Source organism: Pipistrellus kuhlii, unplaced genomic scaffold (genome assembly GCF_014108245.1).
Source record: "Pipistrellus kuhlii isolate mPipKuh1 unplaced genomic scaffold, mPipKuh1.p scaffold_m20_p_2, whole genome shotgun sequence".
NCBI classification, from domain to species: Eukaryota; Metazoa; Chordata; class Mammalia; order Chiroptera; family Vespertilionidae; genus Pipistrellus; species Pipistrellus kuhlii.
This window is the reverse complement of record NW_023425515.1, coordinates 102,054,633-102,081,500: the sequence shown is the minus strand read 5'-3', so window position 1 is coordinate 102,081,500 and position 26,868 is coordinate 102,054,633. Positions and strand designations below refer to the sequence as shown.

General features: G+C 47.8%; 1 protein-coding gene across 13 annotated transcripts in view; it reads right to left on the bottom strand.

Annotated features, from left to right (window-relative positions):
* The window catches only part of IQSEC1 (IQ motif and Sec7 domain ArfGEF 1), a 392,746-nt gene that overhangs the window by 14,792 nt on the left and 351,086 nt on the right, over window positions 1–26,868 (bottom strand). For 12 of the 13 annotated variants that reach the window (XM_045584158.1, XM_036448653.2, XM_045584160.1 and 9 more), the window contains 7 exons: window positions 16,796–18,045; window positions 10,139–10,300; window positions 7,516–7,638; window positions 6,017–6,183; window positions 2,937–3,076; window positions 2,479–2,508; window positions 1,022–1,147 (listed from right to left, as the gene is read on the bottom strand). In XM_045584158.1, the coding sequence (XP_045440114.1) occupies window positions 1,022–1,147; window positions 2,479–2,508; window positions 2,937–3,076; window positions 6,017–6,183; window positions 7,516–7,638; window positions 10,139–10,300; window positions 16,796–18,045 (1,998 nt within the window). The remainder of the gene's footprint in view (window positions 1–1,021; window positions 1,148–2,478; window positions 2,509–2,936; window positions 3,077–6,016; window positions 6,184–7,515; window positions 7,639–10,138; window positions 10,301–16,795; window positions 18,046–26,868) is intronic. The other variant, XM_036448654.2, reaches the window with a different exon arrangement.

Here is a 26,868-nt window from a genome sequence, read left to right as displayed (position 1 = left end):
GAAGTCAGGAGGCCTTGCAGGAGGAAGGACCTGACACAGGGAGGAACACACGCCCACTCACTCCTTGATGTAGACAGCTTTCTGTTTCTGCCAGACCCTAGTGCCATCCCAGCTGGCTACAAAGCCCCTCAACCCAGCAGAGAGCTGGCAGTCACATTGCCACATGTGGCACTAAAGATGCAAAGGTCTCATGTCCAGGATCCTGTCTGATCACTGTGCCTTCGGAGATTAATTTCACAAAGGAAACATATTCAGAGGTGTAAAGTGGCTTGCTCAAGGTCAGGATGCTTAATAAATAACGGAACCCACACATCTGACTCCCACCTCAGGAGTCACAGAAGTGTAACTGTGGGGACCAGCAAGAAATTCTGTAGCACGCAGGGGGACAAAGATCCAAGAACAAGTTTCCCCTGTTCTTTGAAGAGGCATCTTCATCCCCACTGGCTCACATCCGTGCTGCCTTTTTTTAGGGGTGGGTGTGGGGGAGAAGCACTCCTCAATATCCCTGTGGGGAACCCCCATCTGCTACCCTCAATCCATTAGTCATGGGGACTGTGATCCAGGCTTAGACAGCACCACAACTGCCTGGCCCCATGACTAGGTGTGGCCCAGGCCCTGGAAACAGGACCATTGCTGGAATTTTTAAGAAGAGAATCCTACTGGTGGCCGAGGAGACACAATTAAGCCTGGAGCTCCCAAGGCCAACTTTCCCTCAGAGGATGAAACCTGCCCAAGAAGGCAGCCCATAAAGAGGAAGAGCCTACACAGCTGAGCCATGGAGATCATCATGTTTGAGCCTCTGGAATAGCCAAGGCTGAGGCTCCAAATCCTCTTCTGGACTTTTACATAAGCCAACAATGCCCCATTTTCAATGGTAGCAGTCTGTGTTAGATTCTGCTCCTGGCAACCCACCCCATCACCTCTACCCCACACCTGTGTGGGCATTTCCCCACATGCAGGCACATAGCCAGGTCTCCTTGCATAACAGTTATCAGCTATGAATCCATGAGGAATCACGTACCACCAGGAGGTCGTTAAACAGGAAGATTTCTCGTTGATGCAGTCCGAGTTTCTGGGGCTTATTTGGGTCTGGAACCTCGAAGAGTCGGCAGTAGCAGACCAGCCGCCGGTGAGGCAGAGAGAGAACCTGTAGAGAGGCCGGGGGAGGGAAGTGTGTCCTCAGCAGCCTGCCTCGCCTCTGGAGCACAGAGTCTAGCCTGAATGTGAGGAGCCCAGCCTTGGGCCTGTGTTCTAAACACCTTTTCTTACAGACCATGCAGAATGAACCATGTTTCTGGCTTGCAGCTGTTTTCCCGCCTGCCCTGCAGAGCCAGGGTAAAGGTGCCGCTTCTGGCGAGACCTCTGCTCGATTCTTTCAGGCAGGTACCAGACTCTTTAGAGAATCATGCTCACATGTGAGCCCCCAGCTACAAAGGAATGTTTGTCTTCTGAGTCCCCAAAGTGCCCATTAGTCTCCTGCAAATATTTTTCTAGAGAGAATCTACCCTAGATGAGGAAACGGAGGCACAGAGAAACTGAACAACTTGCTTCAGCCATGCGAAGAGCTGCAGAGTCTGGAACTGTCCCATTCTCCAGACCCCCTCCTAAATGATTTCAACATCTCTGAAGCCTGAAAGACTTTATTCAAACTTGAGCCAGCAGCCACTGCTCTGTGGGGTCTGGTTTGACCCTTTGCTCTGTACACCTGCTTCTGAACACACCTGTCACAGATTCAAAGAGCCTCTGACCTTGCCGCAGTCCACGCTGCTTTCAAGGCCTGGTATGGCAAACTATCATGTAGGCCCACTTGTTGCTCTGGGAGTGCCCCTAAGCCCCACAGGAGACAGATGAGCCAGTAAGGAGACAGTACATGTCCAGTTAAGACCCCCAGAGGGTAAGCATAGTAGTAGCCAAGGAGCATTAACTCTGCAGAAGGTGCCAACTTTGCAAGGGTGCCCTGGTAGAAGGATGCCCAAGTTCACTACATTAGGAAGACAAGATAAGGGGAGGGAAATGCATGGCCCAGCCTAGCACATTCAGGGCATAATATTGTTTGGTGCAAAAGTACAAAGTAAAGAGGATAATGGCTTTTGGGGCTCAAGAGGTAGACAAGGGCAGGTCACAGAAGCCCATTTTGAAGGGCAGAGCTTGGCCTGGGTGGGGAAAGAGAAGGCTCTCCAATAAACATCAGTGTCTCAGTGTCTGGGGCCCAACCTGAGTCTCTGAGCTCAACTGGGCCCAGAGGAGAGGGAAGGAGACTATCTACGTTCAGCCTGACAGCACAGCCCTCCCCATGAGACTGTAATCTCTGGGCCTACAGAGATTGGAGTCTGGGTTAATTATGAAAATAAAATTTCTTACTGCTGCAGAATTAACTCAAGCAACCAGAACTGTGGATCTGGGAGCAGGAGGATGTGGGCACATGGGCCACCTCAAGGTGGGATATTACCCAGAACATGAAAGCAGAGGGATACTCACACAGCCAAGCCCATGATGCAGGGATCCGATCTAAATGGGGAAACAGCAAACAAAGGAAAAAAGATCAATGTTTCAAAAGATGCACCTGGGTGCCTGACAGGCAATACTCTCCCAAGGCATCTTTCTTTAGCTCTATCCAGCCTCACCCAAGGGGGTAGACAGGGAAGGCCCTCTCATTCTCAGGCTGAGGGCATGCATTCCCAAGTCACCAAGGAACTGTGAAACCTGCCCATTGGTTTGTTAAAGTCCTCAGCTTCTCCAACTTTAACCCAGAGCAGATGGTTGTTATTAGAAGTCTCTTGAAGACACCCAAATCCTGAAAGAATTCACCAGCCCTGCCTGGAAGGGGGATCAGAGCCACTGGCAGAAGCCAAGGCCAGCAGGGCGCTGGGTGGGAAGGGGGGTGTGAGCACCTCATGCCCCCGCACACTCCCTTGGGACATAGGGCTACCACATACCGGCTTCTTCCCCACGATAAGCTTCTCCACCTTCTGCACCTGGGACACGTGGTCTTCATTGGTTTTCAGCTCCCGCTTGCGAATCCGTTCATAGATACCTATCAGTGTTTCTCGGGGAATGTCCTCACCATCGTCCACACCTAGGCAGGAGATAGTGGCCAGGCATTAGTCAGGCTGGGGTCTGGGTGGTCCCTTCAGCCTCAAGCCCCAGGCTTACTCCAATTTACCAGTTTCTAACCCAAATCAGAACAGTTATCCCTTTCACCAGTCCCAGCAGAACCACAGACTTTCCAGACCCACGGCTTCTGAACATCCTCAGTCAACCACAAATTCCTCAGAATCCTTCACCAAGGAAAAGGCCAGCACAGCCACTTGGACAAGCACAGGAGGGCTGATGGAGGGCTTTATAAATATTACCTTGCTGATCCTGACCACAGCCCCGTAGGGTGGGCATGCCATCCCCATTCCGTAGATGAGAATGCTAAGGCCTGGGGAATAGTGGGTTTGAGGTGAGGAGAGGGTTTGTAAGTTCAGGTTCCAACACTGGGCCCATCCTCACTTCACCCCTTGTGAGTCTTGTGACTCAATCTTTCTGAGCTGAGCATCTGTGAAAAAGGCCCCCAAGAGCATGGGGTGGCTTTTCAGAGCTTTGGTGAGAAGTGTGAGCAGTTCTTGGCATGGCCCTTAGAGTGAGATCTTGGTGCATTTGCCAGCTGTTGTCCTACATCTCATGGGCAGAAACCAGGGGCATGACTAAAACCTGGATTGCTTTGACAACAAGTGCATACCTTCTGCTACACCACTATGAAAATTGCTGTGAGAAAAGAAACTCAGCCCTACTCACAGGAGGAACACAAACCCACATCCATCCTCAGACCACAAACTAGCTCAACTAAAGGATTGGTAAAACTGTTGAGGTTATGGGGAGGGGCTTACCAAGCCCTTTGACCTAGCAGAGGGCCTCACCCAGTGAGTGCTCCAAGCAGGGGAATGACCAGCTGAGTGCTCTCAAGTGAGCTTCCCTGCCCTCAGGGGTCAGTCAAGCTTGGGAAGGGCGGAAGTGCTCCTCCCTGTGTCCTGGTGGCCTCTGCTCTCTCTAGCCTTCATGTTATGGCGCACCAGGGAGGACCTAAAGATCTGAAGGAGAATTATCTGATCCAGGAGAGGGATTGACAGAGCAGCCTTTACCACAAAAATAAAGGAGATGAGTAGAAAGTTTAAACAACTCAACAAGCTCACAGTTGAACTTGGACTTGATTTAGACCAACTTTTGTTTAAAAAATATAATACCTCTTCCTGCCTGCTTGAAGATTGGCCGCCACCATGAACGACACAGTAACTATCTGGACCAGGAAGTTCATTGCCAACAGACTACTCCAGCAGAAACAAATGATCATTGATGTCCTTCACCCTGGGAAGGCATCAGTACCCAAGACAGAGATTCAGGGTGAACTAGCCAAATTATATAAGACCACAACAAATGTCATCTTTGTATTTGGAACCAGAACCCAGTTTGGTGGTGGCCAGACAGCTGGCTGTGTTGTGATTTATGACTACTTGAAATTCACAAAGAAAAATGAACCCAAACTTAGACTTGCAAGACATGACCTGTATGAGAAGAAGACCTCAAGAAAACAGAAGGAACACAAGAACAGGATGAAGAGAGCCAGGGGCTGCAGAGGCCAGCATGGGTGCTGCAGAGAGTGAGCTGGAGATGGGTCCGCAGAAGGATTCAAGATTCTTCAGGGACTTGATCTGTGGTGACTGTGTAGATTTCCATGAGAGGATTAATAAATTAAGAACTTTTAGGTGAAAAAAAAATTAAAATATGATGCCATTTAAAGGGGACCTCAGCCTGCTGAAGCTGGTATTTCCCAAGGTGAGGACCCAGCTCCTGCTCCCTTCCTTCCAGGAATTCTAGGTACACAAGGCCTTTGCCATGAGCCAACATGGAGTCAGCTGGAAGATAGCCGTTCCCTTTTTTATTCCTTCCCTATCAGATGCCAAGAAGGCATCCCTTCCTGCTGCCTACCTGACATGGGCCCACTTGCCAGGAAGAGAGGGCAGCCTCAGCCTGAGGGCCTAGCCAGAAACAGCTCCTGCTGGAATCAACAGTGGTACTTTCTTTTCATTGTATTCATTTTTTAAAAAATTATTTTATTGTTTTTTTACAGAGAGGAAGGTAAAGGGATAGACAGCTAGAAACATCAATGAGAGAGAATCATTGACCAGCTGCCTCCTGTACACCCCCTATCGGGGATGTGCCTGCAACCAATGTACATGCCCTTGACCGGAATCGAACCTGGGACCTTTCAGTCCACAGACCGACGCTCTATCCACTGAGCCAAACCGGTTTTGGCTGTGTTCATTTTCTTAATGATTGCCTATGTATGATAAATGCTACTGGTTTCCCACTTACAGTGGTGATATAAGGTTCCTTTAAAAACACATGTAAATAAACAGGCAAAAACAAGAAGGCAAGATAGTTTCAAGAGGAACATGAAGTGTACAGGATGAGTGGCTGGGCAGATGCTGTGAGGGATGCAGGAGTGATGATGGGTCAGGATGTGCTGGCCCATCTGTCCAGCTCCTGCCTGCTGGAGGTCTCAGGGCTCCCAGCACCTAGGCTCCCTTATGTGCTCCTACACATACTTCCAACCAGGCCTTGGTCGACCTGTGCCTGGCCCGGCCTTATTGTGCTGTGATAATCTGGTTTCTCTGGTCTCTGTCCCCTTGTGACTAATTCCCCTCCACCCGAGCCTATCAAAACCCTGTTCATCCTTTAATAACAGGCTAAAAACATCACTTTCTCCAAGAGTTAGGTTTCCTGCATCCCAAGACCACGGCAGCACTTGCTCTTTATGATAATTTATACTTTGTGCATGCATTGTGGAGATCAACACTGCTTGAAAGCCCATCTTAGCAAGAACTGGGTGTGCTGCAGCCAGGCCTCCTACCTCTCCCCTGCACCCAGAAGGGGGTAATGTCAAATTTGCCTCTCAGACCCACACTTGGTGGGGCTCATGCTCAGAGGTGTCTGTGGAGGTGTGTATCTGAGCCTGGGGCCAAGGACAGCTCACCTCGGAGGTTCTTGACGAAGTCCTCCAGCTTCATCTTGCGCTCAGGCTTGACGTTGGGGCTGTACATGTCTGTGTTGAGCAGGATGATGGCGAAGGCCAGGATGAAGATGGTGTCTGGGTTCCGGAACTGCCGAACCACCCCAGGGTTGCAGATGCAATACCGCTGGCTGGGGGCCGGGGAAAGGGAGGCGGGTCAGGGCTCCCTCAGTTGGGGCAGGGAGTGGATCTACCTGTCACTCATGGGTAGCTGCCATTGCTCCACCTGGCACTGAACAGCTGAGGCTCAGCTCCTGCACCTGGTAAACAGGGACAATACCTGCCTGGCAGAGCTGCTATGACTACCCACTCACCTCTCTCATCTGCACTGTAGCTGGCAATGGCTCTTGGGGGAAGACAACGTTCCCCAGGCTCCCTAGGAGCTGATACAACCATGTGACTAAGTTCTGGCCAATGGGATGTGGGCACTTTCAAGACTGTGCCCTCCACTCTCTTGCCCTGCCTGGAACTGGGGTGTGATGGTGAGTATTGGACCTGTGATGAAAAGAACCTGGCCACTGCACCAGCTAAGAGGGAGATACAATTCCATCTTGTTTCAGTTGTCACTTCTGGGCAGCTTCTTAAGACACCTGAACCAACAGCCTCACTGAGGTATCTGTGCACTGTCCTCACTACCTCAAGTGCACCCTCACCCTCACCTCTAAGGGACCTCTCGCTGGTAACCTCATGGAGGCATGGTGAGAGTGGCAAAAACAGAGAAGAGGAGCCAGGCGGGGCATTGCTACTGAAAGCGGTAGCCATCAGTGCTCAGGCAACGTGAGCTTCAATTCTGTCTTCCTTGTGACACCCCCAAGAAACCCTTCTGGAAGGAAGTGGCTGAACTTCTAGGCCCTAGGACTGCCCTCCTCCTGTGTCCTCCACTGGTGCTGAGCCCAGAGTGCTGGAGCAGCAGTTGACTAGTGTCTGTCACACCCAGCACGGAACACAGATACCTACACAGTGTACACACTGACCCAGGATGGAAGACTGTGCCGTGACCTTAAATGCAGGCTCTCTGTCATGCCAGGTGTGGGCTGTGTCCCGCACATCCTCAGTGGGTTAAGCCTTCCACTCTGACTAGGGTAGGTACTCGTTACCCCACTCTATAGGCCAGGGCTCAAGGCACAGAGAGGTTAACACACACGAGATCACACAGCTGCTAAGTGGTGGAGTGGGTATTAGAACCAGGTCATCTGGCTCTGCAGCTCATGCTCTGAGTCACTGTGAGAAGCAGCTGCCCCATAAAAGGGCAGATGAAGGAAAACACAGATGGACTCATGAATGGATGAGGTGCATGAGGACTTGGAGGAAGACAAAGACTGTTAAAAAACCCTGGCTCTAGCACTAACCAGCAAAGTTCCTGGTACCCAGGAGGGGCTTCTGGCTCACCTCTTAGGTATTCAACCCTTTGCTAGGAACCTCCTCTCCCTGATGCCTTCCCCCTGCCCCGCCACAGCCCCAACCTGAAGGCCTCGATGAGCCGCTCCACCTTCTGCGCCTCCCCCTGGACCCGGATATGCGCCTGGAACTTTCTGAGGGCTTCATCCAGCTCCATGGCAGAGAAGTCCATCTCATCCACCACGCAGCTGAAACAAGAAAGGCCATGTCAGTGTCGGCTGCCCACAGCCTCTGCTGCCTTCCCATTAGGCGAGGGGAGCACATGCTTGCGGAAGTGGAGCAGAGGGGTTGATGAAAGGGCCGTAGAGGCAAGGCTGCCACTCGTCTGTGAGGGCATCTGCTTAGCTTCCTCCAATCAGCAAACAATTCAGATTATGGCCAAAGATCCCTCTGCCCTGAAACTGTTGGAAAATGTTAATGTTTACATCTATGTGTGCAATTTTCTAGACATACAGGGAGCCAGAGCATACAACTATTCTTAATAAGGACCCTTTGTGCAGAAACAAATGTTACATAGACATAATGCAGACGTAATGTAGGAGTCTTCTGGCGTTCTGAGGGAGGCGGGAGCACACGCCCATCCTCACAAGAAGGAAGTGGAGGCTGGGTACTAACTCTCCATGCAGTGATCTCACACAGACTCTGTGCTGTATGCCAAGGGCATTGGAAGAGGTGGCTGGGTTTGGCTGGATGTTTCTGAAACCATCCTCATGTGCCAATCAGAAAGATGAAGGGCAGAGCTTGGGGAGGCCTCTGGTTCTTATCACACCAAGCTTCCGCATTATAGCCTGCTCGGTTCTCTGATCAGGACCCTTACAGAGAATGTGTGGTTCACACTAAGGACCCAAGCAGCATAAACTGGTGTCTAGTTTGTTTATAACAAAGCCATAGCCACCCTTGGGGCTGTGGAGGCCTCAGCCATGGGAGACCTAATTCCACACCCAGAGCCCTACCTCCACTGGGGGTGATGGGCTTATGATAAGCTGTTGTGCCCCCAATCTTCTCTGAGCACTAAGGGCCTTTTGTGGTGAAAGTTAGGAGTGGGGAGAGAGGGCACCCAGGATGAGCTGCTGACCAGATCCTGAGTGGGATGATGTGGAGGGCAGAGCAGGGAGGAATCTCACTACTTTCTGAAATCACTGCTATTTTCTGATCCAAGGAGAACAATGCACGGATTTCCTTCAGACCAGAAGCCAGGGCACAGAGGGGAGTGCAGAAATAGCTATAGGGGAGGGGGGTTGCATTGCAAAGATTTTAGGCCCAATTCACTAAGGAGCTAATCTGTGTTCCCCTGAACCATATCCTCACACCAGTTTAAAAGGAAGGGGGATGGGTGGGGAGGAGATTAACCATCTAAGAACCCAGCAGGCTTTCCGGAATGAGGCCAGAACAGAAACACTGAGCTGAGCAGGAAGAAAGCAGCCCAGATGGGCACATCTGGCCAAGAAAGGGCATAGGCTTTGTTCTACTGGGTACTGGACACACACCAGCCATACTCCTGTGTGTGTCTGTGTGTGACTGCAGGAGTATGCATGTGCGTATATGAGGCTGGGGGGGGGGGGGGGGGGGTTCACTCAGGCCAGGCCCTCTCCCTTTGATCCTGGGTTTCCTCACCTGTGGTACAAAGAGGCCACAGCACCCACCTACCTCCCCCAGAGGAGCATCAGAGGAAGTAGGTATACATGTGGCCAGGCCCTTCCTCATTGCAGAGAGGGCCTGACTTCAGAGGGCCACCCCTTGCTTGTCCTTTTCCCAGATGAGGCAGGGCCTGGACAGATGGAAGCACTGTTACTGATGGTTATAGCTCTTTACTCTGCTTTTATTTCTGTTTCTGGACTATCTGCCCAAGGTCAGCATATCAGCTCATAACAGCTTGGATCAGAAAAATCCTCAAAAACATGCCTGGGGAAAATCCTCCAGGACTCGGCAAAGGGTGAGCAGAACACATATACTGAGCCGTCCGATTCTGCTGACTTTGGCTTCTCATCTGTGAAAGGGGGTCATCAATCCCTGACATCCACTCCCATGGGTGAGATGAGAACACAGGGCCTGAACATAGTATACACAAGGGCCAAACGCAGGGGCCTTTCTACTCAGGAGTCTCAAAGAGGAATGGAGAGTTTAGAATACATACTGGGCAGACTTCTCAAAACTTCTAGCAGCTCCCGGGGAACTAGATACCCATTTTTCTGCAGAGTTCCAAGCAGCTGAGTGCTATGGCTGCCAGCTCCCTGGGCTGGTGAAATGTGGAGTGAGGAGATGGAGGTTGGACTTTTACCCCCTGATCTCACATCCAAGAGAGGCAAGAGAGAGAAGCAGAGGCAGTGATCTGGGTGTGGTGCTGACTATGTTGGTGGCGCTGGAGTCTCTCTTGGCCAGCTCCCCTCCTCCATCAAAGAGCATCTGTCAAGGCCCTGACTTTGCACACCCCTTCCTCACTGAGTGCTCAGTGGCTCAGCCTGCCTGAAGAGGAGGGGAGGTGACAAGGGTGTGTGAAGGGGGGCACCCAAGGGTAGATGCCCACATGTATGCCTGGCCAAGTATGTGTGAGATGGTATGGGTGTCTAGGAGCTAGGAAGAGGTAAGGGGAGTGTTCGGTGTATGTCCCAGCAGCAGGGCAGGCCTGAGGGCCACACAGTCTCACAGGAACACATCCATGCAGGCCCAACCCCCAGCCCCAGAACTCACTCCAGCACATCGCGGTTGAATTGCTTCTGCCTGTTGCCCAGGAACTCGCCAATCATCTGCCGGCTCAGGCCCTTGCGTTGCAACAGGAAGTGGGCTACTCCCACTGGTGTGTCTGGCACAAAGCCACGCTCAATGAGGTACTGGATGCCCTTCTCAGGCTTCCTGGGGGTGGGATAAAAGACAGACTCAGCCTTGGCAGCTCTGGTCCCTCCAGGCTTACTCTTCACCTCTGGGCACTCAAGGCACCCAAGTTGAGACACTGGCTCAGGCACCTGTCCCAACCCCATCCTGCAACATGGGAGAACCTAGAACTTAACAGACACTGAACCAAGAATGGACAAGACTGGGTCAGCCACAGGAGCACAGCCATGGGTGCTAGAGCAGGGACCCTCCCCAGCTGCCCTGTACTACCCCAAACCCTGGCCCCATAACCGGCCCGCCTACTCAGCTTTATGCTCCCCACTGTGTAGAAGCTGGTGCCCCCATGCTGCACCTCAGGCGGACTTGAACCCCTTGCCCAACACATGCTAATCTGCCTTCTACTGTCCTCCTATGGAGATAAACAATCTCTATCACCTGTTGAGCACTTATTCTGTACATCACTGTCTAAGCACTCTACACTCACTAACTCACTTAATTCTTACACTCCTCCTTGGGGTCAGCACTCTTGTTACCTGTGCTGTTTAGGGCCCAACAACCTTGTTACCTTGCCTTGCTGTAAGAACTTGCTAACAGACAGTACCTAGAATGATGCCACAGTAAGCACTGTGAGAGGTTTAGGATTAGCCTCAACTTATGAGAGGAAATGGAGGCATGGCACAAGCCCTGCCTGGGCAGTGGATGAGGGCTTCACAGAGGGACTGGGCGTGTCCACCTGCACAGGGGGCTGTGGGGCAGAGAAGCCTCCCAGGGGCTCAGCAGTGAGCCCAGGCAGGTCCCTGCTCCCTTTGGGCCTCCATCCTCCTGTTGGTTGTGTAGTATGACAAGGGCTTGGCTGACCTCACAAGGAGGTACTGGTGGTCCAAGGAGACATGGTGAGGAGAGAGGGCCACAAATGTGATTCTTGGTGGGCAGGTGCCCTCCTCTGACACCAAAACCTGAGGAGTGGTGGAGGACTTAGGGTACATCTGGCACCCATCCAGCATGAGATAAATCGAACCACATACTAACTGGGGGCTGGCCATACCCCATGCCCCAGTGGTCAGTATTCTGTTGCCTGGGGGCATGGAGATGGCCAGTGTCAACCTGCCTCCTCAATGCTACAGCTCCTGGCTGACAGCAGTGTCTTGTAGATACTGGATTTCCACACACAAGCAAAAGTGAACCTCCTGCTGCAAGGTGACCCTGCTATTTTTATTCTGGATGACCACACACTCTGACCTCACCCTCAGTAGCTTGGTGGGGAGCAGCTGCCAGCCAGATGGCTCCTGGCACTAAAGTGGTGACAGAATGGCCCTGTTCCCTCTCCCCTGCCAGCCCAACTATCCACCCAACCATCCACCCCACATAACTCATTCTTCCCCATGACTCTGGGGTCTCTGGCCAAGAAACCCCCATATACCAGGCCTCTCCAACCACTTGGCAGATGATAGTAGGGTCAGGGTGGGAGTTTCCTCACCAACACACTCTGCACTGGCCTCTACAGGACCCTAGCCCATGCCTCCCTCCCTCAATTTCGAGATGAGGGGTCATCCCGGGTCTGTGTTCCTGCATGGCAATGACTGGAGGACTGTGCTAGGCCTCCCTGAATCACCCACCCATACCTGGCTGCCTGGCCCCTTGATGGCCCCAATACAGTGCTCAGGTCGAAGCCCAGCAAGCTGCTGCTCCCCAGGATGGGGGCTGCTCTCCCTCTTCTGCCCTTCCTGTGTTCATGTGAAATGTCATGCAGCATCATGGATTTCCGGGAGACGGCATCTTCTACCCTGGAGAAACTTAAAGTGCAATGGGAGAGGACACACTGCAGGAAGGAGCAGCTGCGCAAGGGGCCCTGGAAACACAGATCCTTCACAGATCAAGCATCATGTCTCCCCTCTGTGCCAGACACCACTTGGGACAACAGCAGGAAGCAGGGCCAGCCACTACTGCCCAGCACAATGGCAGGCTGCAGCCCACTCTCTGAAGAGCAAAAAAACTGAATGATGGCCAGAGGTTGTGGGGAGGCCTTCTCTGAACAGGTGACACTCGGTGACCAAGGTGATTAAGGAGCTTTCTGGTGGAAGCAATAGCAAATGGAAAGGCCCTGAGGTGGGAGTGGGTTCTGCAGGATTGAGAGTAGGGGCTCTGAAGGGCAGGGAGAGGAGGGCAGTGTAGGGGTGAGGGTAGACCACACAGTGCTGTGTAGACCACATGAGTAATCTGATTTTCTTCAGAGTGGGATGAGCTTGGCAGTGACAGGACCTGATGTCCATATTTAAGAAACTCCCTCTGGCTGCTCTGTAGGGAGCAAGGCCAGGCCCAAGCTAGGAGACTCCGTAGGCCTCCAGGCAGTGGTGCACAAGGTGGGGAGACACAGATGAGTTAGGACATAATTTAAGGGTAGAAATGACAATATTTGCTAGTGGATCTATATGTGAACCTGATGGCCCCAGCTTTTAGCCTGAACCACATGTGGGAGGGACTGACTCCACCTGGAAGGTCTCACAGTGACAATGCAGGAGAGGGCTTGGGACTGACTGCACCTTGACCATGTCAGGAGGTCACCAAACAACAGAGAGGAAAGTCCGGTGGCAGAAGGGACAGGTAAGGAGCTGGGTGGGGTGGGGAGGCCAAGCCAAGCTGAGGGGTTTCAAGGTCAGGATGAACGTGGCTGGCAAAGGGAGCCTCTGACAGGTCTTGGAGTGACCTCTCTGGCAGCATACAGCCAGTGTGCTGCAATCTGCCGGTGTTGAGTCTACCTGTTGGGACCTTGCTGGCCCTGAACCACACTGGGCGGTGTGGTAAGGCCCCTCCTGCTTCCAGTGTTCCTCGCACCCGCTGGAACAGCCTGGATCGATTTCTCCAAATCAGCCATTGCTTTACCTCCCAGGAGCATGCCTGCACCTCTCCCCACCTTCTCCCCTCTCAGTCATGCATCTCCTGAACTCTAAGGGACCCTATGAGGCTTGCAACCAGGGTAGCAATAGGCAGTGGTAGTTCATCCTGGCAAAACCCCTGACCTTCTTCCCAAGGCCCCCTTTTCTCTGACTTCTTAGTGTGCCAAAGCAGACTGGCCTAGGCTCATTTACCCAGTCCCTTCCTTGTTAGATGTCCCCAGCTTTAATAAACACCCTCTAAAATTCACCTGGACTCTGTTGTGAATTTTTTCCTGCACGAAGTCAAGAAACCACACGCCACTGACTGGCGCTACTAGATAGACCTGCCAAGGGCCAGGTCCCCTTTCTGGTAACAACGCCACACCAGTAAATTAAAAAAAAAAAAAAAAAGACTAGTAGAGTGAGAAACAATCTACTGGGTGGTTGAGGAAGACTTTTTTCTAGCCTCTACCTATCCACTCAGTTGGGAGTTCCCACATAAGAACACAATATCTTCCAGGGACCAGGAAACCCCTAGGTCATCCCACCTCCCCCAGGAGGGCACAGACCTGGGTCTAAGTTGATCCAGGAGCTGGCTGTATCCTGGAGCAGGCGGGGCAGACTTTTAGGACAGAGCTCAGGATAGGCTCTGACATGACCTTCCCTGCTGTTTAGTCACAACTGGCACAGTGGCAGGGCTGGTCCTTACTTGCAGCAGACCACATGCAGGAAACAGCACCCAAGGCAGATGTCAGGTGTCCAAGACTCTTACTTTTGAGCTGAGTGATGACCAATGACCCCAGATCACTGACGACCCCACAGGAATGCAACATTCCCTATTCCTGCTCTCTGGGACAGACCTCTCTAAATCCCCCGGAGAGCACTTCACTTGCACTTGAGATGGCTCAAAAGTGCCCACAAGATTCCCTATTCTAGGAGATGGGGAAGCAGGAAAGTGTGGTAAATGTGTGTTAGTAACCACCAGGCAGGCTGGCCATGTCCTCAACCCTGGAGGGGTCAGAACCAGGCATGTATCTGATAACACCAAATCCCGAAGGTCCCATATAAGGAAATGATGTGAAATCTGAGGTTCCATAACCAGAGCTTTCCAACATCTCATTCAAGGGAGAGTCTAGCTCCTTCCCCTTCAGGCTGCTACTTTTGGCAGTGCTTTGAATGGCCATCATCAACAAATCCACAAATGACAAGTGCTAGCAAGGATACAGAGAAAAAGGAACCTTAGTACACTGCTGGTGGGACTGCAGATTGGTGTAGCCATTACGGAAAACAGTATGGAGTTCCCTCAAAAACTTAAATATGGAAGTGCCATTTGACCCAGTGATCCCATTTCTAGGAATATATCCTAACTAGTGGACTGGTGCATGAAATTTGTGTATGGGGTTGGGGGGAGGGAGTGCCCAGCCTGCACTCTCTCCAATCAGAGACATCCCTCTCTCAATCTGAGACCGCTGGCTTCTCACCGCTCACCTGCCTGATTACCCCTAACTGCCTCTGCCTGCCTGCCTGATTGCCCTAACTCCCTCTGCCTGCCTATCTAATCACCCCTAACTGCCCTCCCCTGATGGTCTGATCTCACCCACAACTGCCCTCTCTGCCTTGGCTCCCACCACCATGGCTTTGTCCAGAAGGAAGTTGGACATCTGGAAGATGGCCGGTTGACTGGTCTAATTATTAGTATAAATTATATAGGATAGGATTGCTTAAATGGGGGGAAGGGGAGAGCCTTTTTCAGCAGGAGGAGATGCTCTTGGCAGACAAAAACACATAATCCCTATATCCTATATCTGGACTGATAGCCAGCCATATACACTATACTGCCAAACTGGTCAGGAAAAAACTGAACTGCTTTCTTATACTTTATACCAAACAGCTGTTGTCCTTAAAACCCCTTCTCAGCCCCCCCTTTAGGTTCTGCCCTCCCAGTGCACTCAGATTAGGTTCTGATTGGTCAGTTTCTATGCCAGTCAGTGTCAAAAGCTCTGCCTCCTAGACAGCTATTGGCTCCTTGCACTTCACCCAGATTTGGTTCTGATTGGTGGGTTTTTATGCTAGTCAATGTCAAAAGCTGTGCCTCCTAGACAGCCATTGGCTCCTCACAGTTCACCCAAATTTAGTTCTGATTGGTCTGTTTCTATGCCAGTCAGTGTCTCCAGGCCTACTTCCAGGCCTGGTTAGAGAGGCAGGGCTAATCAGCAGCCCCCACGCAAGCCTAGAAAGAAAGAGAGGTGTGGCTGCTGGCTAGGCCAGAGAGAAAGAGAGGCAAGGGCTGATCAACAGCTGCCACAGAGACTACAGATCAGACCCTGCTTCTCTCTCCAGGCCTCTCTCTGGGCCTCATCCGCAGCCATGGTAACCTAGCACTGACGGCAGGACTGACTTCCGGTCAGTCAAGCCTTCAGTCATTATGGACCCTGGGTTTTTATATATTAGGATAACCTTGAAACACCAATCAGAAAAAAATGTATGGACCCCTATGTTCACAGCACCACAATTTACAATAGCTAAGATCTGGAAACAGCTCAAGTGGTCATCAGTAGATGGGTGGATAAGAAAGCTGTGGTACATTTATACAATGGAATACAATGCAACAGAAAAAAAGGAGAATCTCTTACCCTTTGAAACAGCATGGAAAGACCTGGAGAGTTATCATACTAAGTGAAATAAGTCAGCTAGAGAAAGGCAAGTATCACATGATCGCACTCATATGTGGAATCTAGTAATAAAATAAACTGATAAATGGAGTGGATCTGGAGGCTTGGAAGCATGAAGCAAAGTGGGGAATCTCAGAGGGAAGGCAAGGGAGGTAAACAACCAAAGGCCTTGTATACATATATGTATAACCCATGGTCACAGACGATAGGGTGCTCAAGGCCCGGGGTGGGGAGCAGGGGCAGGCTGAAGGGCATCAATGGGGAAAAAAGGGAGACAAATGTAATACTTTAAACAGTAAAGACTTATTAAAAAATAAAAAATAAATGTAAGAAGTAAAAATAAACCAAAAATAATAGCCTGCTTTAAATGCCAGTCTCTATCCTTTGTTCTTCTCTCACGATTGCCCCTATATCACCTTTCTAGAACCCATGGCCGATGGCAACCCCTCAATATACCCGGCTCACACACCTCCCAAAGAGCTTCATGCTGACTGAGGCTTCTGCCAGCATAAGTTTATCTGAGTCCTCCTTTCCCCGACACATGACTCCAAGTCCAGGCTGCACACAGACTGCATCACGCCCTTGCTCAGATAACCCAGAGAAAAATATCCAAACCTTGGAGCCTGATGCTCACAGCTAGGCACAGCATTACACATTGCATCAAACTTTGCACAAGTTTCCTGAGCATCTGCTGTGCACTGGTCACTGTTCTAGGTGTTGATAGGGCTCCAAACTTTTTAGAGAAGGCCCTTGTTCTTCCCTACTCAGCCTGTTAGTGTCTGCTCTCCCCACAAATCTGTTCACTTGGCTCCCAACTCCCCATCCAACAGCACTGGCTCTCCCAGGCACTGTTACAGAGCCCCCACTGGTGCTCAAGGAGATACTTGGGCATGAGAGGAAGACCCTGGCCAAGGTCCCTTGGGCGTTACTGCCCCATCCTCCTCCTCCCTGCAGGGCCAGAAGGCACTCACTTGTTGAAGAGGTTGAGGCCAATGCGATAGTGCCTCTTGCGGATGACATCGTTGCTGAAGGCAGGTGAATCCCAGCTGTTGCGGGTCTCCTTGTGGTAGGTCTGCTTGCTGAGCGTCTGTTCCCGCAGGCTGTCGCGGGATGATGACTCAGAGCTGCAGTTGATGGTGTCATTGGAATTGGAAGTGCTGTTGATGCTGTCGTTGTCCCCATCTGAGTAGTCTGACTCGGACTTGCTTTGCCTGTTGGCTGAGCCATTGATGGCTAGGTGGCCATCAAGGGGCCTGGAAGGCTGGGCTCGCAACTCTGGCTCCTCCCGGGGCAGGCCCTTAGGGGGGCCATAGTGGGGGCTGGGCTTGGGGCTGCCTTGCTGCCCAATGAGACTGCGCTCATAGGCACTCTGCCTCTTGAGTGAGCCACGTTCTGAGCGGTCGCTGAGGTCCACTGAGCTGTCACTGGGAGGCTCAATGGTGAGCAGTGGGAGGTGTTCCACCCGCAGCCGCTGCTCCTGCTGCTCAAGAGATGGTGTGCTCTGACAGCTTGTGTCTGTGTCCCCCTTATCATCCTTGTGAACCAAGGCCCAGTAGTCCTGGGTGGCACCCCCAGCCCGCAGTTGCAGGTCTAACTCAGCACTGGATGACCGTTGCCCCACCTGGGAGAGGGGCAGAGGTGGTGACAATTCCTCCTCATCAATATACAGGGTGACGTCGCTGTACGAGGCTGTCATCTCATCCAGTTTGTGGTGGTCCACAGTGTGCAGGGCTGCCTGGGGCTCAGTGTCCCGGGTTCGCCCTGAGTCAGGGACTGGCGTTTCCTCAGCATGAAGGCTGCGGCAGTTGAGGGCATCGTCGATGGATTCGGCCAGGGATTTCACTTGTCGGGAGAAGGCATCCTCCAGCTCAGTGATGGCATCTGCGAAATCACCGGATGGGGCTGAAGACTTGAGGGATGGTGGCTCACCGAAGTCACTGCCCTCAGATGGCACCAGGGCCCCCAGCTGAGAGCCGTCATCGGTCACTGAGACCTGCTTCCCTTCAAAATAGGAGCTGTGCATCTTCTCAGGCCCCTCAAAGGAGAACTGCATCCTCATGTTGGACAGCACAATGCGGCGGGACATACGGTTCTCCGACATGGAGCTGCGCAGGCGCTCAAAGTTCTTGTTCATCTGGTACTGACGGAAGGCTGTCTGGATGGTGCGGGCTGCATGGCGGGTCACGAGGCGTCCCCCATACTTCCGTTCTAGCATCTCCACCTGGAGGGAGAAGCAGAGGAGAGTGGAAACATTCCCATGTGCTGGAGTAGCACATTCCTTACCAGAAGTCATTCTCTCCCCAGCCCATAGCGGCCCCATCTAGGAAGGTTTTAGCACATCCCAAAGCTGTTTAAAAGAACCACTGGTGCATGCTGATATGCGAAATCTGGATTCTAAGGTTAAATAAGATGGAGAAACACCATGTTAAAGTTAAAACAAGTATGGTCCCTGTAGGAATTCTCAGAACATTTAAAAAGTGGTGATTTCCCACACTTCTTTAGCCACGGAAGCCTTGGCCCTTGCACATCTTTTGGTATGCAGCTTAACACAACTTTGGAAATGTTGGAAGAGAGGAAGGCAGCACCTCCAGAGAGAAGGAACCAGAGGTATGTGCAAATTAAAAGACCTGCCAGCCCTGGCCAGTGTTTCTCAGTGGTTAGAGCATCGGCCTGCACACAGGTTCAATTCCTGGTCAAGGGCAGGTTTGATTTCCCACCCCAGTTGGGGTACAAGTGGGGGGCAATCGATCGATGTGCCTTTCTCACACTGATGCTTCTCTCCCCGTCCCTCCCTTCTACTCTTCTAAAAATCAGTGGGGAAAAAATATCCTCAGGTGAGAATTAACAAATAAACAACGATCTGCCAAAGATCTTGGCAAGGTTCTGGACACTGAGCATAGGCTTAGGCTTCCAGTCTTGCTTCCTTTCTGTGGCACTGACAGTGCCCTTTTGCTGGCCTGGAGGATTCACTAAATTTTAGGGAGGCCTGGGAGAATTGCCAAACTTAGGAGGTTTCAAGGTCAGACGCCTGGGTTCTAACCCTGGCCCTCCTCAGAAATGTGCTGATCACTCGATGAAACTGAGGCAAGTGTCTAGCACATGGCAAGCTCAGGGACACTTGGGGCTAAAGACACTGAAGTATATTCCTGGAAGGTGCTGACAAATTAAGAGGTTCCCAAGTCCTTCACTAAGAGACAAGGAAACGGAGGCCCAGAGAAGAGCAGCTCTCACTCTTTGGAACCATAGGCCCTGACAGTGCTTCTCCTTGAGTTACGAGATGGGGCAGCACTGCAAGCAGGTGAGAAGGACTGGGACTTCCTGAAGTCCTGAAACTCATGCCAGCCCACTTGTGACCTAGGACAGCTCTGAGGGCCACTCCCGTGCCTCGATCCTGAGTGAGATGTGTACCTGGATCTAGAGCCTGCTCAGCGGGAATGCAAGAGAAGGAACTGGCTTCTTTCAGGGAGCCCGGAAAAGTGGCATCTGCTGTAGGGCCAAGAGAGCTCTCAAATCCTCAAGAACAAGTCACAGTGCTCAGGGAGGCAAAGCAGTTCTCCCTGCTCACCTAGTTTCCACCTGCCTACTCCATGTGAGCATTACGCTAAAGCTGGTAACACAGAGAGACAGGTCCCTACTCTCAAAAAGCGAAGAGTTGACTAGGATTAAAAATGGCAGCAGAGTAAGTGGATGCTTCATGGACATGCTCCCAAGAACATACTGGAATTAAAACTAAAATACAGAAAAACTTCCTGAAAAATCAACGGAAGACTCTGAGGAGAGAATCCTGATACCCGAGGACCAAAGTGGAGACCGCATAGAGGCTGCTAGGAGGGGTGAAGGCGTGAAAGGGCTGGCCAGGTGCCCACAGACAGCAACTGAAGTTCCAGAGAGATATTTCAGCTGTGGGGGGTTGCCACTGAGACCTTTGGGATTGAGCCCCTAAGCTGGGCTTCCCAGCAGAGAGCACCAGAACCGAGAAGGATACCCACATAATATCTGGATATAAAAAACAGCAGGGTTGCTGTCTGCTAGGAAGTGACAGCTAAAAATTCAGGCAATCTCTTAAAGGGCCAAAACATAAAATTCCCTATGGAACCACCCACCTTGTGCTCTGGTAGAGGTAGGGCAGAGTGGTCTGGGGCTGTGTGAGCAGAAGCCAGGACTCAGGGGATAGAACTAAGAAAACAGACACCCCAAGTTTCCTGTGCTAAGTCATTCCCTCACCCAGTAGAGGACATCTTTCCCACATAGACAGGTGCCTTGCCTGGGAGGAAGACAATTGACCACCCTACTGGAAATCACTTTACCTAGGGCCACCTAAGGGAGGAAAGTAGCTATGGGATTAGGGTCCAGGCAGAAGTAACTGTCCCACCCTATTGAAAAAAACAAACAAAAACTGTTGTCACACCTGAGGACAATTGCCTGAGGGCAATTCAAGTAGGAATCCTAATAGTCTAGGCCAGTGGTAGGCAAAATCATTAGTCAATAGAGCCAAATATCAACAGTACAATGATTGAAATTTCTTTTGAGAGCCAAATTTTTTTAACTTAAAGTATATAGGTAGGTACATTGTTATTAACTTAATTAGGGTACTCCTAAACTGGCCTTTGCTAAAAACTCAAGGGGTCAAAGAGCTGCCCGTGGCGTGTGAGCTGCAGTTTGCTGACCACTGGTCTAGGCAGAGGTGATCTCTGGAGGCTTTGAGTTTTTGCCTGATCTAATTAGTCAGAAACAGTATTTGACACTGTCCTACACTAGAGATTGAGAGGTGTAGAGGATTTACCTAATACATGGTCACAAACTCAAACAGCCAAATGAGGGAATAAAGAAACAACCCCCAAATGAATGAACAAGAGAATTCTCCAGAAGAAGAGATAAATGAAGCAGAGATAAGAAATTTATTTGAAATGGAGTTCAGAGTAATGATGGTAAAGATGCTCAACAGCATGAAAAAAGATAGAGTAACTATGGCAAAAGGACAGTCTGAAATAAAGAATAACATAACACAGATAAAGAATACATTGGAAGGAGTACACAGCAGATTAGGCAAAGCTGATGATTGAATCAGTGAATTAGAAGGCAAGAATTAAAAAAAAAATCATTCAATCAGAAAACCAAAAAGAAAAAATAATTAAAAAACAGGACAGGTTAAGGGAACTGTGGGATAATGTGGAACATAACCACATTTGACTAGCAACTGTGCTAGAAGAGGCAGGAAGAGAGAAAGAGGTAGAGAACATGTTGAAGAAATAATAGCAGAAAACTTCCCTAACCTGGTGAAGGAAAAAGTTACACAAGTTAAGGAGGAACAGAGAGTGTCAAGCAAAAAGAACCCAAACAGGTCCATGCTCTGACACACCATAATTAAAATGCCAAAAATTAAAGATAAAAGAGAATCTTAAAGGCAGCAAGAGAAAAGAAAACTGTTACCTACAAAGAAGCTCCCATAAGGCTGACACCTGATTTCTCATCAGAAACTCTACAGGCCAGAAGGGGATGGCATGAAGTACTCAAGGTAATGGAAAGCAAGGATCTGAAACCAAGATTACTATATCCAGCAAGGCTATCATTCTAAATAGACAGTCTAATAAAGAGCTTCTAAGACAAAAGAAAAAAAAAAAAGCCTAAAGGAGTAAAGAAGTACATCGACACCAATCCAGCATTACAAGAAATGCTAAAGGGACTGCTGTATGAGAAGAAACAGAGAGAGAAACCTAGGCATACAGAATTAAAGTGGCAATAAATAAGTACCTAATCAATAATAACCCTAAATGTAAATGGATTAAATGTTCCAATAAAAGGTGTAGCTGAATGGATACAAAAACATGACCCACCATATAGACAACTATATGCTATCTATAGGACCCACCTCAGAACAAAAGACACATATTCAATGAGAGTGAAGGGATGGGGGAAAAAAGTTTTTGTGTAAATGGAAAAGAAAAAAATACTCATATCTGACAAAATAGACTTTAAAACAAAGGATATCAAAAGAGACAACAAAGGTCACTACATAATACTAAAGGGATCGATCCAATTAGAGGATATAATCCTGGTAAACATATATGCACCCAATATAGGAGCACCTAAATATATTTAAAAAAAAACTTCTATAGGATTTTAACAGAGAGATTAACAATAGAATCATAGTAGCGGACTTTAACTGGATAGATCTTCCAGACAAAAACTTAACAAGAAAACAGTGACTCCAAAGGACACACTGGATCAGAGGGATTTAATTGATACCCCAAAGCAGCAGAATATATATTCTTTTCAACTGCACATGTATCATTCACAAAGACAGACTACATGTTAGGACACAAAACAAGTCTCTAAAAGTTCAAGATTGAAATCATAGCAAGCATCTTCTCAGATCACAGTGGAATGAAAATTAGAAATCAACTAACACTGAAACACATAAAGGCTAAATAGCATTTTATTAAACAATGAATGGGTTACCAACGAGATCTAAAAAGAAATAAAAAAACTTCCTGGAAACAAATGAAAACGAACACAAGAACCCCAAATCTCTGGGACACAGCAAAAGCAGTCTTGAGAGAGAAGTTTATAGCACTATAGGTCTACCTCAAAAAACAAGATAAATCAGCAATACACTATTTAATGCTACAATGTAAGAGAATTAGAAAGAGAATGTGGGTAAGCATGAGATGGGACTGACTAGCAAGAGAGCAACAAGAAAAGGCCAGACTAAGTAGAAGGAAGATTGGAGCAGAAATAAATAACATAGAGACAAAACTAAATAAATAAATAAAAAATACCAAAACAATCAATGAAACGAAGAGCTGGCTCTTTGAAAGAATTAACAAAATCGATAAACCATTATCCAGACTCATCAAGAAACAGACACTTCCCTCCTCTCTTTTACCATACTCTTGGGTGAGGATTAATAAAAATAAAAAATAAAAAATTTCATTGAGGCACAGTAAGCAAACTATAGTTTGATGAGATTGGAGGGCATAGATTGTTACTAGGATATTATTCTGTATGCATTATGTCTTTACATATATTTCTCTGTACTTAATTCTAGAGTAGAATAGTGTCCCCACACAGTGCCCTGCAGCTGCAAGTGCCTGTCATTTGATGGACAGCAGGAGAATTCTGCCTCTTTGGTATCAGGAAATATATACCAAAGACATTCTGAAACCCTGAACCTTTTCCCATAAAAAAGAGGTTTATTTGTAAAATGGGGACTCTACCCATAATAAATGAACTACAGGTACTGCCAGTTTAGGCCTATTCATGAATTTGAATCTACAAAGAGAAGATTTTTGTTGACAAGGTTATATGTATATAGATAATCTTTCTTATTATTAATTGGTAGAAATCCTGTGTTTTCTACAAAGAACTTAATACTCATTAAATAAAACTATAAATTTTTTTTTAAAAGAGCCCCTAACTGGTTTGGTTCAGTGGATAGAGCGTCGGCCTGCAGACTGAAATGTCCCAGGTTCAATTCCAGTCAAGGGCATGTACCTTTGTTGTGGGCACATCTCCAGTAGGGAGTGTGCAGGAGGCAGCTGATCGATGTTTCTAGCTCTCTATCCCTCTCCCTTCCTCTCTGTAAAAAAAAAATCAATAAAATATATTTTAAAAAATTTTTTTTAAAGAAACAAACAGGATCCAAATAAATAAAATCAGAAATAAAAATGGAGAAGTAACCACTGATATCACAGAAATACAAAGGGTTGTAGGAAAATACTATAAACAACTATATGCCAACAAGCTGGACAATGTAGAAGAAAATTCCTAGAAAAAATACAAACTCCCAAAACTGAATCAGGAGGAATCAGAAAACCTGACTAGGTCAATAACAACGGTTAAAATAGAAGCAGTAAAAAAAAAACAAAACAAAAAAAACTCCTAGCCATTAAAAGCCCTGGTCCAGACAGCTTCACAGGGGAGTTTCGCCAAATATTCAAAGAAGAACTAATCCTTAGTCCTAAAACTATTAAAAAAAAAAAAAAAAAAAATCCAAGAGGAAGGAACACTTCCAAGCTCTTTTTATGAGGCCAGCATTATCCAAATCCCAAAACCAGATAAAGACACTATGAGGAAAGAAAATTACAGGCCAATAGCCCTGATGGACATAGATGCTAAAATCCTTGACAAAATATTAGAAATCATATCCACTAATACATTAAAGGATCATACACCATGACCAACTGGGTTTATTCCAGGGATGCAAAGGTGGTATAATATATTCAAATCAATAAACATGATATATAACATAAACAAATTGAAAGACAAAAATCACATGATCATATCAATAGATGCAGAAAAAGATTCGACAAAATCCAACACCCATTTTTGATAAAAACTATCAGCAAAGTGAGAATAGAGGAAGCATATCTCAACATGATAAAGGCCATATATGACAAACCTGCAGTCAACATCATACTCAATGGGCAAAAACTAAAAGCATTTCCCCTAAGAACAGGAATATCTGCTTTCACCACTCTTATTCTAGAAGTACTAGAAGTCTTAGCCACAGTGATCAGAGAAGAAGAAAAGGCATCAAAATTGGAAAGGAGGAAGTAAAACTCTCATTATTTGCAGATGACATGATACTGTACATAGAAAACCCTAAAGACTCCACCAAAAACTATTAGATTTAATAAATGAATTTGGCAATGTAGCAGGATACAAAATCAACACTCAAAAATCTATGGCTTTTTTATATACCAATAATAAATTCTCAGAGAGAGAAACTAAACAAACAATCTCATTAACATTGCACCAAAAAAATTAAAATACTTAGGAATAAACTTAACCAAGGAGGCAAAAGACCTGTTCTTGGAAAACTACAGGATGTTGAAAAAAGAGATAAAAGAAGATATAAAAAAGTGGAAGAATATACCGTATTTATAGATTGATAGAATCAACATCATTAAAATGTCCCTACTACCCAAAACAACCTACATATTCAAAATGCCATTCCTATTAAAATACCAATAGCATATTTCACAGAAGTAGAACAAATACTCCAAAAATTTATATGGGATCAAAAAGTAGCTGTAGCAATTTTGAGAAAGAAAAACAAAGTTGGAGGAATCATAATACCAGATTTCAAGTTATACTGCAAAGCCACTGTAATCAAAATAGTCTGGTACTGACACAAGAACAGGCATATAGACCAATGGAACAGAAGAACCCAGAAATTGACTCATGCCGTTATGCTCAATTAATATTTGACAATGGAGGCAAGAGCATACAATGAAATTAAGAGAGTCTCTTCAGCCGAAACCAGTTTGGCTCAGTGGATAGAGCGTTGGCCTGCAGACTGAAAGGTCCCAGGTTTGATTCCAGTCAAAGTCATGTACCTTGGTTGCGGGCACATCCCCAGTAGGGGGTGTGCAGAAATGAGACCAACTTACACTACACACAAGATTAAACTCAAAATGGATAAAAGACTTAAATGTAAATGGTAAAACCATAAAAATCCTAGAAAAACCCACAGGCTGCAAAATTTCAGACATCTCTCATAGCAATTATGTTTACAGATACATCTCCTAGGGCAAAGGAAACTAATGAGAAAATATACAAATGAGCTACAGCTAAATTAAAAGCTTCAGCAGAACAAAAGAAACCATCAACAAAACAAAAAGAGAGCCCAAATATGGGAAAACATATTTGACAATGATACATCTGACAAAGGGTTAATATCCAAAATATATAAGGAACTCATACAGCTTAACAAAAGGAAGACAAACAACCCAATTAAAAAAATGGGCAAAGGACCTAAATAGACACTTATCCAAAGAAGACATACAGATGTCCAAGAGACATATGAAAAAATGCTCAGTCACTAATTATCAGAGAGATGCAAATCAAAATGATAATGAGGCACCATCTCACACCTGTCAGAATGGCTAGCATCAACAAATCAACAAATGACAAGTGCTGGAGAGGATGTGGAGAAAAGGGAACCATAGTACACTGTTGATGGGAATGCAGACTGGTGCAACCATTATGAAAAACACTATGGAGTTTCCTCAAAAAATTAAATATGGAACTGCCATTTGACACCACTTCTAGGAGTATATCCTAAGAAACCAGAAGCACCAATCAGAAAGAATGTATGAACCTCTATGTTCACAGCAGCACAATTTACAATAGCTAAGATCTAGAAACAGCCCAAGTGCCCACCAGTAGATGAGTGAATAAAAAAACTGTGGTACATTTATACCATGGAATAGTATGCAGCAGTAAAAAAGGAGAATCTCTTACCCTTTGAAACAGCATGGAGAGACCTGGAGAATATCATGCTAAGTGAAATAAGCCAGTCAGTGAAAGACAAGTATCACATGACAGCACTCATATGTAGAATCTAGTAACAAAATAAACTGATGAACGGAGTGTAACAGAGGTGTGGAAGCATGGAACAAAATGGGGAATCTCAGAGAGAAGATGGGGGAGGGTGGGTGGGTAGGGAGGTAATCAACCAAAAACCTTGTATACATATATACATAACCCGTGGTCACAGATGATAGAGTGCTGAAGGCCTGGGGCGGGGAGGAGGAGGGCACGGGCTAGAGGGGTCAATGGGGGAAAAAGTGGTACATATATAATACCTCCAACATTAAAGAATTATTAAATTGTATATGGTCAGTCAACAGTGACTGATATGGCCTGAACGAAAAGTATACTGTCAGTCACCAGTGACTGACAAGGTTCAGACAGAAAGTATATTGACAGTCACCGGTGATTGTCATGGTGCTTAACATGTTAAGTAAAAAAATAAAAAGAATTAGCCTGGCTGGTATGGCTCAGTTGGTTGAGCATCATCCCATACACCAAAAGGTTGTGGGTTTGTTCCTTTTGGGGGCATGCAGGAGGCAGCCGGTGGATGTTATGCTTTCACATCAATGTTTCTATTTCTCTCTCTCTCTCCTTTACTCTCTTTTTAAAAAACAATAAAAATTAAATAAAATAGTCGAAACCGGTTTGGCTCAGTGGTAGAGCGTCCGTCTTCGGACTGAAAGGTCCCAGGTTCGATTCTGGTCAAGGGCATGTACATTGGTTG